General features: G+C 42.7%; 2 protein-coding genes across 4 annotated transcripts; one reads left to right on the top strand and one right to left on the bottom strand.

Moving 5' to 3' along the window:
- The first annotated feature begins 2,041 nt into the window (after positions 1 to 2,041).
- Positions 2,042 to 6,465, top strand: LOC101156014 (MAPK regulated corepressor interacting protein 2-like). 3 transcript variants are annotated; one of them, XM_023957556.1, is made up of 6 exons: positions 2,042 to 2,244; positions 2,352 to 2,468; positions 2,534 to 2,603; positions 2,916 to 3,052; positions 4,956 to 5,054; positions 6,112 to 6,465. In XM_023957556.1, the coding sequence occupies exons 2-6, from the start codon at positions 2,414 to 2,416 to the stop codon at positions 6,180 to 6,182; spliced, it is 432 nt and encodes a 143-aa protein (XP_023813324.1). In that variant the 5' UTR covers positions 2,042 to 2,244; positions 2,352 to 2,413; the 3' UTR covers positions 6,183 to 6,465. The 3 variants fall into 3 exon arrangements, with proteins under 3 accessions (XP_023813324.1, XP_023813323.1, XP_023813322.1); XM_023957554.1 differs by having other exon boundaries at positions 2,047 to 2,177; XM_023957555.1 differs by having other exon boundaries at positions 2,042 to 2,468.
- Positions 5,828 to 13,019, bottom strand: trap1 (TNF receptor associated protein 1). The gene is made up of 18 exons (XM_004071432.4): positions 12,817 to 13,019; positions 12,036 to 12,200; positions 11,863 to 11,945; positions 11,634 to 11,774; positions 11,349 to 11,420; positions 10,694 to 10,854; positions 10,394 to 10,503; positions 10,244 to 10,317; positions 9,909 to 10,064; positions 9,685 to 9,805; positions 9,533 to 9,602; positions 8,101 to 8,248; positions 7,823 to 8,008; positions 7,592 to 7,730; positions 7,426 to 7,511; positions 7,179 to 7,324; positions 7,031 to 7,103; positions 5,828 to 6,951 (listed from the first exon to the last, which is right to left on the bottom strand). The coding sequence occupies exons 1-18, from the start codon at positions 12,929 to 12,931 to the stop codon at positions 6,850 to 6,852; spliced, it is 2,148 nt and encodes a 715-aa protein (XP_004071480.1). The 5' UTR covers positions 12,932 to 13,019; the 3' UTR covers positions 5,828 to 6,849.
- Positions 13,020 to 13,021: the final 2 nt, after the last annotated feature.

The raw sequence follows: 13,021 nt of genomic DNA, 5'->3' as shown, positions 1-13,021 counted from the left end.
GTCTTGCAAGATCTGTAATATCTCCAACCTTTAATGCTGGAGAACCAATGGGTCAAATGTGGCTCCCGTTTTCCAATTTTTTCCTTCTTTGTTTTTTGGCTGTTGTTACGGTAATTGCTGCTACCCAAAATGCATAACAATGTGTGTTTTTTCTGATATTTAAGGAGATTTAGGTGAAAATTGAAAGGGAGCTGTCACCAATCCTGTATTTTCTTCATCCTGGTCAGATTAAATTCACATTCACAGTAAACGAGCTCAAGGCAAGGCCCGTTTATTTGTTTAGCACAATTCATACACAAAGTAATTCAAAGTGCTTCACAAAACAGGAAAATGCATTAAAATCCCATTACATAACAGTTTAAAGATTAAAAACGGGAATGATAATTATAAAATTTGCTTTAAAAGAAAGGAACGAAAAGAAAATGAAAAGAGGTGTCGATAAGGACCCTTCAGTTATATACACGGCTAAACGGGAATGTTTTGAGTCTAGATTTGAACCTTGGCAGAGTAGAGGCCTTTCTCACAACCTCAGGGAGACTGTTCCAGCTTTTAGCTGCATTTGATTGAAACGCTGATTCCCCTTGTTTAGTCCTGACTCTGGGCACCTGCAGGAGGCCGGTCCCTGAGGTCCTCAGAGTCCGAGATGGCTCATATGGCGCTAACATGTCAGAGATGTACTTTGGTGCAAGGCCATGGAAAGACTTGTAAACAAGCAGAGCTGCTTTAAAGTCTATTCTGTGAGCTTCAGTAGGCCAGTGCAAAGACCTGAGCACAGGACTGATGTGATGGTACCTCCTGGTTCTAGTCAGGTCACGAGCAGCAGCGTTCTGGATGTACTGAAGCTGTTTTACAGCTCGTCTGGGGAGGCCAGTGAGCAGGCTGTGACAGTAATCTAACCTACTGGAGGCAAATCCAGGAATAGGTATCTCCAGGTCTGGCTTTGACACTATGTTTTTGATTTTGGCAATGTTTTTTAGATGGTAGAATGCTGCTCAAAACTCAAATTGTGTTTATCCTCTGTTAATGAACCTGTGTGTTAGAGTTAAGTAATTTTTTCATTTGCTTACACGCTATTATCACCATATGTTCCTATCTTTCAGTAAGAAAACATTGACCTGAAAAGTTCTGATTATACAAGAATATGATGTTCCTGTACTGCTTGATTGAATGACCCACTTTTATGTTATCAACGCTGGCCACCAATAAAACCAGACTGGATACACTGAGAAGGCAGAACTCCTCTGTGACAGTTCCTGCTGTCAAAGACCGATTCTCCTGCAGAAGTCTAGCAAAGGTTCTCATCCCCTGTGTGGTTCTTCTCTTTATTAAGGAAAAAGTCAGAACCCTGACACTGTGAAGAGTTTTATTGGAGTTGGAACCATAATAACATGTCATTTGATTATTTTAAATAAACTGTGTGTATTGTGGCAACAGACCACTGGTTTACCTAGGGTACATGTTTACATTCAAGTTAGATGGCCCCACCCTTATATTGACGTGTTCTCCCTACCATGACAAAGGTGGATAAAGGTGGAAAGATTTCATGTAATCCATGGACACCAGTGAAGATCACAAATCATTGAAGAAAAAAGGTTCAGCGCACTGTGGGTCTAGATGACCCAACTCCCAATGTTAAAGTGCCTAGGATAGCACAAGGGTTAAAAACGGGTTCACTGGCATAGGTTTTAAATCAGAATAGGTCTATGTTCAAACTGTCAGGTTTTTCATGTTAAACCTCAGGACGCACCCATACATCAGTCATGTTATGGGTGCCACCTCCACCTTTCAAACACTGCCAGGTTTGAGTCATTTAATAATCCTCATAGTCTGCAGTTGTGTCTGTTCGCACAAAAATAGATAATTTGCATTTAAAGCTTTGTTGATGTTTTTTTCCAAACCAAGAAAGTGCTTTAAGCCTCCCACCCCTCATCAAAAGAACTTATTAAACAAATTATGTCATTTTCTTGCGTTAAAGGCGCAACATGTTGTGTCATTGGCGGCACGCTGTCTCTTTAAGGCGCACGGGGAGGCGTGTGAGGACGTAGAGTGACGCGTTCCGTCGGTGTTCGGCGAGCGCCCGCTGCCGTTTCAGGTTATGTGACATTGGGACATTGAGCAGGACACCTACGCGCTGGAGCCACTGCATGTTCTGAGCCTAGGGGACATCTGGACAGCAGGTGAAGGAATACGTGGGGGACAGATTAAGGACGCAGACTGGGATGCGTAAAAGCAGCTGGATGAGAAGTGCGCGGCGCTCGCTCCCTGAGGGTTTCCTAACAGATTTGTCTCTCAGGTCAACTCTGCGCACTAAGTTTCTCAGCACGGACAGTTTGATCTTTTTTATTGTTTAGGAATGTTTCCCCCTGAAGCGTCTTAATTTCGTAAGTGCCAACTTATACACGTGTGCAAGTAAATGATGTACACAATCACCAGGGGTCCTAGTAAGCTGGCCACTCAGCGACGGACAGGTGAGTCTCCGGCGTCTTTACGCACTCCTTTAAGCACATGGGGCTTTAAAGGGCTGTCTCTGCAGGGCCTACTCAGCAGCCGGACAGCAAAACAAGTGACTTCAAACATAAACAGACGTCCTGGAACATGCCTGAGTAAGTCTGCGCCCTCCTGACGGTTTCTGAGAGATGTTTACTTGCTGCAAATTAAAGATGCGTCGCTGCCTCTGAGTGAGTGGGATCGCTTTAGTGATTTTGAAACAGCCAGCCTGGCCCTGAGTGTGTTTGTATGTGACCTTGTTGGCACATGGTCGGTCATGCAGCTGCTGCAACTCCTGCTAGGCCAACCTTGCTTTCAACACCTGATCAAAGGCCGGCTCAAATCTTTTTAGGACACTTTCTGCTCTAAAACAAAGTTGTTGTTTTTTATTTTAAAAAAAAAAAAAAAACCTTCTTTGCATCCACCAGCCTCCCTGCACCCAGGATAGTTTTCAAAAGCCAGAATGGGAAGAAGTACCATCATCCTGCACCGGCTCTCCCAGCAGACAGTCGACAGGAAAGTTTCTCCCCCCTCCATGAGGAGAATGTCACGTTCATATCTTCCGGTAAGGACCAGAAACATTTGTCTCTGCACCCAGGCACCTGTCCTTCCTTTTGTCATTTTGTAAGTGCCGAAGTTTTACTATCGGCGTTTTTAAAGTCTCCAAACCAGCCTCGCCCGCACAGCTGCTCCAACATTGATAGCCACAACCAGGGAACACCCCCCCCCCCCCCTCACACACACACACACACACATCCAGCGACACGTGCTGACAGAAACAGCCACCCGGGCTCTGATATCAACACCTCGGCCTCTCATTGGGGAGGAAAGAATCATTGTTCAAACTAGAAGATGAAGCCTTTAGTTTGGAATCACACAGTGACCCAGTTTTAAAGTGTGGGGGCTCCTTTGAACATTCACTGAATCTCTTTGTACCCCCCCCCCCCCCCACCACCAAAAAAAAAAAAAAAAAAGAACTCACTTGGGCCGGCCCCGTCTTACTTCCTGTGTCCTCTTAGCCGCTGGCATTGAAGCTCAGCCCCAGCAGCTCATAAACAACTTTGCTAACCTTGCAGTTGAACACACAAGGGCACAAAGGAGAAACCTACCCCCCCCACCCCTCAGGGGGATTTACTTTTTGCCAGGAACCCTCACAGGTGGCTGAAAATCCAACGTACCTGCAGGCATTTAATCTGCACGCTGTGTGTTTATTTGAGATACAAACATTTGCAGCGTGTGCAGCTGCCTCTGTGGACATCACTGGTCGGCTATGGTGGGTGTGATGCTTTTTTTTGTTTTGTTTTTTAAGACCCACTCCAATGAAAATTGTGTTTTTAACATGTTCGTGAGGGATTTTTCTCATGGTGAATGACATGTATAAAGAAAATGAAGATCAAGATAGCATTTCTGAGTATTTCTTTCTTCAGATAGTTGTAAATAAAGAGCAGGATGAAGAAATGCTGTTTAAAAAAGCTTGAAGTTGTGACAACGGCAAGCCACAAGCTCTCTGCTTTACTCCATTCTGATGCATCCGCTTGTAGAAAAATAGATCCATGTACGTCTGGCATCTGACTCAAAACTGTACAGATGGAAAGCTCCAATTATTTTTTTATTTTTTCCATCAGCTGAGCAAGCAGATCAGAGCCGGAGGCCTCTTTTGTTGGACAGATTTTACTGCTACAATAGGAGTTTATGGATCTTCTGACAAACTAAGGGTATATTTGTATAAACCCTTTTTGTATTTGAGGCTAAGCTTTATTTATAATGTTTATATTTACATGTATTCCTTGTTGGACCGGATGGAAAAAAAGAAGACAGAAGGAGAGAGAGAGTGGGATGTTAGAGATGGGGGGGATAAGGGGTTAAGATGGGGGAGATAATAACATAAGTGTCATAAGTAAATAGCATGACTTGGTTCTTACACACACAAACCTACACACACCAACAAATAGTGTGCACACAACTATTTACAGGTTTGAAGTATGTTCACACATACAGACTCATTCACTTTGTGCACGTAGTTGGGTACATACAAGATATGCATAACCAATGTTCTTGGAGAGGGGTGGATAAACAATACCCATACTTGTGCTAAAGTGAATGAGCAAGAATGACATTTTTGTTACACCGTTAATGTTAGGTTGGGGTTGTGAGGGGCTGTGACCTAGCAGAAGAGCGTGTTAACAAAGGGATGATGGGAAATGGGGCAGACTTTACTCCACGCTAATGATCCCACCCATAATTCAGAGGCAAATTTTTAATGAAATCCTGCTGCTCTACAGAAACTATGTCCAAGAAAACTAGACATTTTTAAATTTAGACTAAAAAAGGCATTGTATAATTACAAAACCACTGGGAACGCTTTTAAAAATGGCTTAAAAGAGGATCGGAGTGGGGACTTTGAACCCGGAAAGATGGGCTTATTGTTGGTGTTTATGCTGGCTGCACTGACGGAGCTGCATTTTCAGCCTGGCAGGAGGTGATCCAGCAGCAGCAGGAGGAGGAGGTGGAGGTTTCCCAAAGAGCTGTTCACTACAGAGAAACAACTCCAGGGACGCACATTGATGGTGAGTTCAGCTGGTTCTTCTGCTTTTTGTCTCAGGTGACGTTACAGGAAAAAAAGATGCTAGATTGTTAACAGATTGTTTTTTTAATGAAAAAGTCAGAAGCACAACTTTAAGAATGACAAGGGTTATATATTATACAAGATATAAGCATCACGCATTGATTACATTTTAATTAAAAAGGGATATTTTAAAAACATCACAGAAAGTACTTTGAAGCAGAAATGGAGTATTACACGAGTTTTAACTTATACAAGTTTTTTGGGGGGAGTTTCACGATGTGTCCACAAGGGGGCAGTCACATTTAAAATATAAAAACTTGGATATGTCAAATTAAACAGACTTTTAAGAAATGTTTTAAAGTATCATTTTGGAATTTCAGATTTTTTGTCTTTTGTTTCATTAATACTTTGGTTTTACCAGCAGAATGAACGATGTAAAGTCATTCATCTGAGCAGTTGCTTGCGCAACAAATGTCGTCTTGTAGTTCCTCATTTCAACCACTAGGGGGCTGCAAATGCTTTTAAACATTTTGCTTTTTTCTTTTACAACTTTACTGGGAATGACCTGCTTTTTCTGCAAATACTTATAAGAACGTATTTTTTCTTTCACCTTAAGGTTTTGTAAACAGAAAAAATATTGGCCATGTTTCAGCAAATGTCTATAGACAAAGTGTGTGGTTACTTCACCTATGTTTGAGTTATTTTTTTGTTAAATCTGACTTTTCAAGGTTACTCCATGGCTGATGACTGAACTGTCAATCAAGAAACTACACCCCCAATTTAGATCAACTTTAATAACATAGCCTATCAAAACTCAAATACAGAAGGGGAAAAATATTATGTAAGCACAGAAAATTGAGTGTTGAATTTTATTACATTGAAAGGAATCAGAAGGAATTTTTTTCCATTTTAACTATTTGAACCTTTAAATTAGTCAGTTTTGATTGTTTTAACCACAAACCTGTAAGTCAAACAGTTTTGCAACAAAAACCTTTCAAGCTGTTGGATTTGTTTGAAAACTGACCAGACGTTTTCCTCTGACTTGTCGAATCTGTCAGGTTTTGTGCCCTTGGATCTGGATGAATGGTGGGCCCAGCGCTTTTTAGCAAACATTGACAAGCTCTCCTGACGCTGAAGAGGGTTTGTGGCCCTCTTGCCAAAGGTTTCGCCCTGCTGTAAGGCGGCTGACGCGGTGGAAACCCGGGCTGCTGGCTCCAAGTGCCTGAACATGGTTCCCATGGACTGAGCATGCTGGGATGCTGCTGCTGAAGCAGAGAATCACTTCAACTGAACTTAGTCCACATCTGATTGTTGAGTCTGAGACAAACAAGGACGACTACAAGCTGAAGTTCTAATGTTTTGATGCTCACAGATGTTCTGCTAACATGCAGTAAAAAAAAGTGTTTAAATAAGCGGTTTGTCTTTATTAAACCCTCAAATTGAGCCGTTTTCCACTAAAACAAGCTGTGGTATGAACAGCTCAGGTTTCTGCATCACTTCAATGTTCTCACCTCTAACACGAGCTGCTGATCTTTCAGAGGATGTAGAGTCAGGAGGACATTCAGCCTCTTTCTGGGGCTTGACGGCAGGATTACAGACACAGCCAGATAACCACGAGCAGTTTGTACAGTTACAACAGGAAAACTGCCTTTCAAGCATCAACATGCTCTACTAATGAGATTATGGCGCTTCAGGGATGAAAAAGTGCTTTAAATAGTCTTTTGTTCTCCACGTATGACACTCCTGATTGGCCCTCCAACTGCGAAAAGTTTTTCATCTTTACACTCGCTTGTCCATCAGTGTTTCTCCAGAGCCTTGGTCAGGAGGTCGTTGAGGCGGGCGATCATGGGTCTGGGATCGTCGTTCAGTCCCGCAGCGATCATGGCGTTGTCATAAACCTGAAACACAAGGATATTTGAGACGTTTCTCGTCTAAAGCTCCTGTTCTGAATCCACGCTTGAAGGTAAAGCGCAGCACCTGCTCCAGTAACAGAACAGCCAGCTCAGAGTTTGAGTCCTTCAGCGTGTGCAGCTTCTTGATCAGATCGTGTCTAAAATAGAAGCAAAAGTCAGAAGTCTGTTCAAATCCACAGAAGTGGAGGACCACATGTGGGCGGGGCTCTCACCCTGCATTGATCTCCAGTGTAGGCTGCAGGATCTGGGCTCTTTCCTCAGCGCTGCGAGCCAGCTGCTGAGTGCGCAGGAAGTGGCGTGCGGCGCCCATTTCTAAGACGGTGATCATGGCGGGGTGGGTGTCCAGACGAGGAGTCAGCTGAGGGTCAGAGCAGGAACAATTTATTTACCGTTTTGGCTAAAAAGGAGGAGAGCGGAAAGCTTCAAATGCTGAATGTGATTCCTGATCTGCACGTTTACCTTGATATTCGTGACTCGAGGACCTAAAGCGTTCTTCATCCAGGCCATCAGGTCGTCGGCCTGCTCCTGTGTCAGACGCTCAGATGCTGCGGAGGACAAACGCTCACCTTTCAGCTCTGACACAAAAGAGGTCTGCGAGAGCCCGGCTTCTAGGGATGGTACGGACCTGGCTTGCTGTCCTCAAACTTCTCCTCCTTGTAGTGATCCACCATGATGTCCGTCTCCACGGAGATGAGCTTCTTCTTGTCAAACTCCCTGAGGTGGAGCAGGGTCAGCTCGTCAAACTGCTCATAGCAGAACAGCACCTACATGGTGGAACGACGGAGATCAGGCGCCTTCAGACAACCCCAGTTGTGAACCAGTGCTTTGTTTAAAACAAAAACCTCCATGTTTTTACCTCCATGTCCTTCTTCTTCATGGCTTCAAAGTACGGCGAGTGCTCTGCTAAATGTCGGTTGGGGGCGCACAGGTAGTAGATGTTGCGCGTGCCGGCCTTCATACGCGAGCCGTACTCCATCAGGTTCGTCTGCTGGCCGGCCGGTAAAGCCGATGACTCGAAACGCAAAAGCTTGGCGATGTCCTCCTACAGAGAAGCAGCAAAACGCTAATCAAACTAAAAAGAATCTTTACAACACTTTCTGTTCCAACTTCAGAGTCCAAATAGAAAGCGGGCACCTTGATGTCTTGCTCCTGGGTGGTGACAATCCCCTCCCTCATGAACAGACCGTAATCTTCAAAGAACGTGTTGTATTTCTCAGGCTCCTTCTTGCTTTGGTCCAGCAGGAAGCGGATGACTCTCTGCTGCAGAACATCCCGAAGCTTCCTGCAGAGGCAGCGGGAGAGCAGTCAGCACCAGAGAGCCAACTTTGATGGAACACAGGAAATCACGATAAATAACCGCTCTCTGTTCAACTATTCAAATGTAGTCAGGGCTCTCACTTTTTAGACGTTTAATAGGAATTTTACTAAAGTTTTAATATTAAACTCAAAAGGGAACATTTTTAGTGTCCTTGTCTTCATGAATGTTTTGGGTCACCTTGGTGACCACTTTTAGATCTCAATTCATGCCTGCACAAAAACGTCCCCAACATGTCAAACCTCAACATGATCTGCTTCAGTCAAAAATTACAGGACAGCAAAAGAAAAGAGCGGATTCCACATGTTTGATCTGACACCTGATATCCACACGGATGCCTGGCTTATGGGGGAAAAGGACAACTTTTAGTGGCAAAGAAATGAATGATTCAATTGGATTTACAGGTGGACATTATTTGAATTTAAACAGATTTTTTCAAACAACTCGTTTTCATTTTAAATCTGCAACTGTTCACATAAGTATTACTTTAAACCCAAAGGTGGAAAAAACAAACAAATCTGTATTAGAAATTGCTTAAAGGAACAATTAATCCATAACTGAGCTGAAGTCGAATCGTCCAAAGAAGATGCCATGTTTTAGAAACTATAGGTGTGTCCGAATTCCTTCACTCATCAATTCATAGTGTACTATATAGTGCGTTTGTCATTTTGTTGTGCTGTCCGAATCTCCAATTCCTAAATCGAGTGCCCTACAAATTTCCCAGAAGTCTCTGCGAAAATCCAGTGTGCATCGATGCTCACTAGATTGGCGAATGTAAACCACAATGCATTGCGTTTGAACATTTTTGTGAAAAAAAATTATGTTTAAAGTATTTTTTTTAAACCATTAACGTTTTCATCTTCAGAACAGAGTGGATTCATAAATGGTCATGACTCATATTTCATATCAATGAGATTTTCACTTTGACGTCGTCATTTGCATTTAAAAACAAAAAAGAGGTAGTGATCATGGTGTCCGATTTGCTTTCAAAGTCCAGGGCACTAGATAGTCCAGCACTATATAGTTTTTTAGTAGTTGGGGAGTTTGGTGGGACATAGACTTAGTTCTAGAAAATGACACAGGTTTCTTTGATTTTGGCAAAAAGCGACCCTCTCATGATTAAAAGTCCCCTGAGAAGACTTTCAAAGTAGATGACAAGACTGTCAGAGTGGGACTTTAAAGCCACAGCTGCCCCTTGGAGTTAGGTTTGGGAAAAAGTACCATAAATATCTTTGGATTTTGCTGCTGTACCTGATGAGGGCGCTCTCTTGCAGGAGCTCTCGACTCAGATTCAGAGGGATGTCTTCACTGTCCACCACGCCTGCAAACCGAAAGAATAACCACCGATCCAAATCCCCGCCCCCTTTTCTCCATGATGCACGAGTGCTCGGAGGAATACAGACCTCGGAGGAAGCGCAGCCACTTAGGAAGAATATCAGAGGCTTTGGTCTGGATCAGAACCTTTCTGCTGTACAGAGCCACGCTGGAGCCCATCTCCCTGCTCACGTCAAACATGCTGGGCTTCTGTTGACATCAACGTTCACTCAGCCGTCACACAAAAACCTTCATATCTCCAAGTATAAATGTCTTTTTGGTCACATCCTGGACCTTGAAGTGACCTTCTCACCGAGTCAGGGACATAAAAGATGCTGCGGATGTTGAGGGGGGCGTCGGCTCGGTAGTGCAGCGTGTACCGGGGCTTATCGTAGGCCTGAGCGATGTAGCGGTAAAACTCCTCATGCTGCCAGTCGCTGATTTCTTTAGGCTCCATCAGCCACAAGGCCTAAAAACAGAAACAAAGGGTGTTACACGTGAGCAAGCAATATTTCTAAACAAGTAAATTCAAACTAAAAATGTCATCACAACAATTTCATCATTTCAATTTGAGGTTTTTCCTTTAGGAGTTATGAGAAGAGAATCACCTTTTATGTTGAGACCAATAAAGTTCCAATAACAACTCACCTGCAGAGTGTTTAGTCGACGGCCATTCAGGAAAATAGGGAAGCTGACAAAGTTGCTGTATTTTGTCACCACCTCTGTAAAAAAAACAAAAGGCAACATTTTGTTAGACAGAAGAAAGATATTATAATTTACCCACAACTCCATTTTTACCTTTAACCCTATCCTCGGAGGAGAACTCCTTGCAGTCATCTTTAAGGTGCAGCACAATTTTTGTTCCTTGTTGGACTCCACTGGCTTCTGCAACTTCAAAAAGTCCAGAGCTGACGGAGAAAACAACATCAAGGCAGAGGTTATTCACCGTCTTTGTAACCAATAAATGCAATCTTGCACAATATTCTTTCTAAAACATGTAAATTAAGCATTTGTTCTCACATCGGGGGAATTTTTAGTGCCTACAGCTAAAACAAAAGGAAGGGGTCTTTCATTAGAAGCATCTGTCATTAGACTCACCCATCGGAGGACCACTTGTATCCGGGTGCATCCCGATCTGCAGACCGAGTGAAGACATCGACGCGGTCAGCCACCATGAACGCCGAGTAGAAACCAACTCCAAACTGACCAATGATGGAGCTGCTTGCCTCTGCCTGGTTCTGCAGAGCATCCAGGAACGCCTGCAGAGCACAAGAAACGGTTCACATGCCGCAAACGGAAGACACAAACATTTTTCAGCTTCCAAAACAAAATGCAACTATTTCAAAGTAGAGGGTCGGAAATAAACGGTAAAATTTCATCATCAAAAAATAACAATCAACTAAAGTTAAAGTAAAGTATGTGTTCAAAATACAACAAACACATTTTTCTTTATAAGGTACAGGGATAGTTTATGTTACTTTATAGTGTACTATGCAGTGTATTTTTACACATGTATGTGTGTATATGTACAATATAAAATAGAGCAAGGTCTGAATAAAACAGGATAAGAAAAAGGATTTTCTTCCAATTCATTTTCCCTCCGAGTCATGCTTTGTCACATTCCTTTGTTGGTCTTGTTGATTTAATGGTTGCTCTCCTTTAGTCTTTTGTGATTTTCATTCATCAATGTTTTAGAAAAACAAATGTGGTGATGATGGAGACTATAATTGATTTGTGAAGAAAGCACACTCACTTTTGAACCAGAGCGAGCGATAGTACCTAGATTGGCCACCAACTCCTCTTTGTTCATGCCAACTCCTGTATCCTAAAAGAAAAAAGAATCCTAAAAACTCAGATGTACAGCATGTTGTACCACATTTATCCACCAGGTGGCAGCGAAATAACAAACGGCCTAAAACCATCCCAACCCCAGAACCATTTTGATTTGTAGGAGCAAACATGGGTTTTTTTGTGGTTTATTTAAAAAGGTTTTTTCTTATAAATCATATTTTTTATTTAACCATTAGAGTCACAGTACCTGGATGGTGATGGTGCCTTTTCCGGCATCCGTCTTCAGATGGATCTCCATTGGAGCCGTTTCTCCTCCTGCTGTGATAAGTTTATGCCTCAGCTTTTCCAGAGCGTCACTGCCATTAGAAATCAGCTCCCTGATGAACACCTGAAGAAATGACAAGTAAACATGTTGAACGAAATAAAAAAAAATAAAATAAAAAAAAGACAGTGCGAAGCTGTCTTCTTTCTCTTACTTCTTTCTCTGAGTACAAGGACCTGGCAACAATGTCTAAGAGTTTTTTTGTTTCAGCTTGAAATTCATGTTTGGAAAAACTACCTGAAAACAGAAAAAGATCACTACATTAGGGAATGAAGAGAAAATGTGTACATCATTGTTACAGGAGATTTTAAGCTGCTGATTTGACACCTTGCACGGATTCAGTGTCACTTATAATGGTGTGTAGAGGCTCCACTTCAGGCTCTTTCTCAACTTCCTGAGTGCTATAGAAAGACTGCTGGCTCAGGACGTGACAAGACCCCTGCAACCTGCACAACTTGGGCTGACAGTGCCGCTTCTGCAAAGCCTGTAGATCTGACAAAAGGGAAAATTAAGGCAAAGAAATGAATAAAAACAACTTGAAGATCAGCATTTCAGACAAACAAGCTTATTTAAAAATCTTTATTGTATCATATTTTCTTAACCAAACAGAACAGCTTAAACTGCAATATTTAGATAGTGTTTATAATTAGAAAGAAACATCCAAGAGGCCTTGTGGAGCAAATAGAATAAATAAAAAGGTATCCCAATTCTCCAAGGTCACCTCTGCCCAAGCTGTTTCTGATCTGACCTCCATCATCATGAGTGGGCTGGATATCATTTTAGATAATGGCGTGGACATCCCTACCCCAAAAACTAGTTTGGCCAACCTCGATGGAAGTGCAAACAAACATTTGTGGCAATTGCCAATAACCACCCAAACAATGTTTAATTAAGTTTGACCCACTACTGCTTCCGTAGTTGTAGTAATTTAATTTACCCACATTCGAATATATTTAAAATCTCAAATGTTTCTCCATCAGCTTCAAGTCAAGCCTTTGGCATGAGCACCAACTCCAGATAAACTTGCTCCAGATAAACTTTAGGATGCTGAGGCTGTCAACTCAACAGCTAGGCTAACTAACTCTGCTAGCTTACGAACACATCTTACCTCTAGCAAGTGGAAGCGACATGGTGCGGCTGCTCAGTCCTCGTGACATTACTCGGGAATTGGACCTTTGAAGAGAACTGAGTCCGAATCGACACAAACCCAGAAAGCGTGACATTGTGGCGGATTGATTTGGAAAACACCAGCAGACCAAAAACGTGACCTGCGAGGACACACGCTAAACGACGCACAGGGAATCTCCACGCGC

This window comes from Oryzias latipes, chromosome 8, assembly GCF_002234675.1.
Source record: "Oryzias latipes chromosome 8, ASM223467v1".
Classification (NCBI taxonomy): domain Eukaryota; kingdom Metazoa; phylum Chordata; class Actinopteri; order Beloniformes; family Adrianichthyidae; genus Oryzias; species Oryzias latipes.
This window is presented reverse-complemented; position numbering and strand designations above follow the sequence as displayed.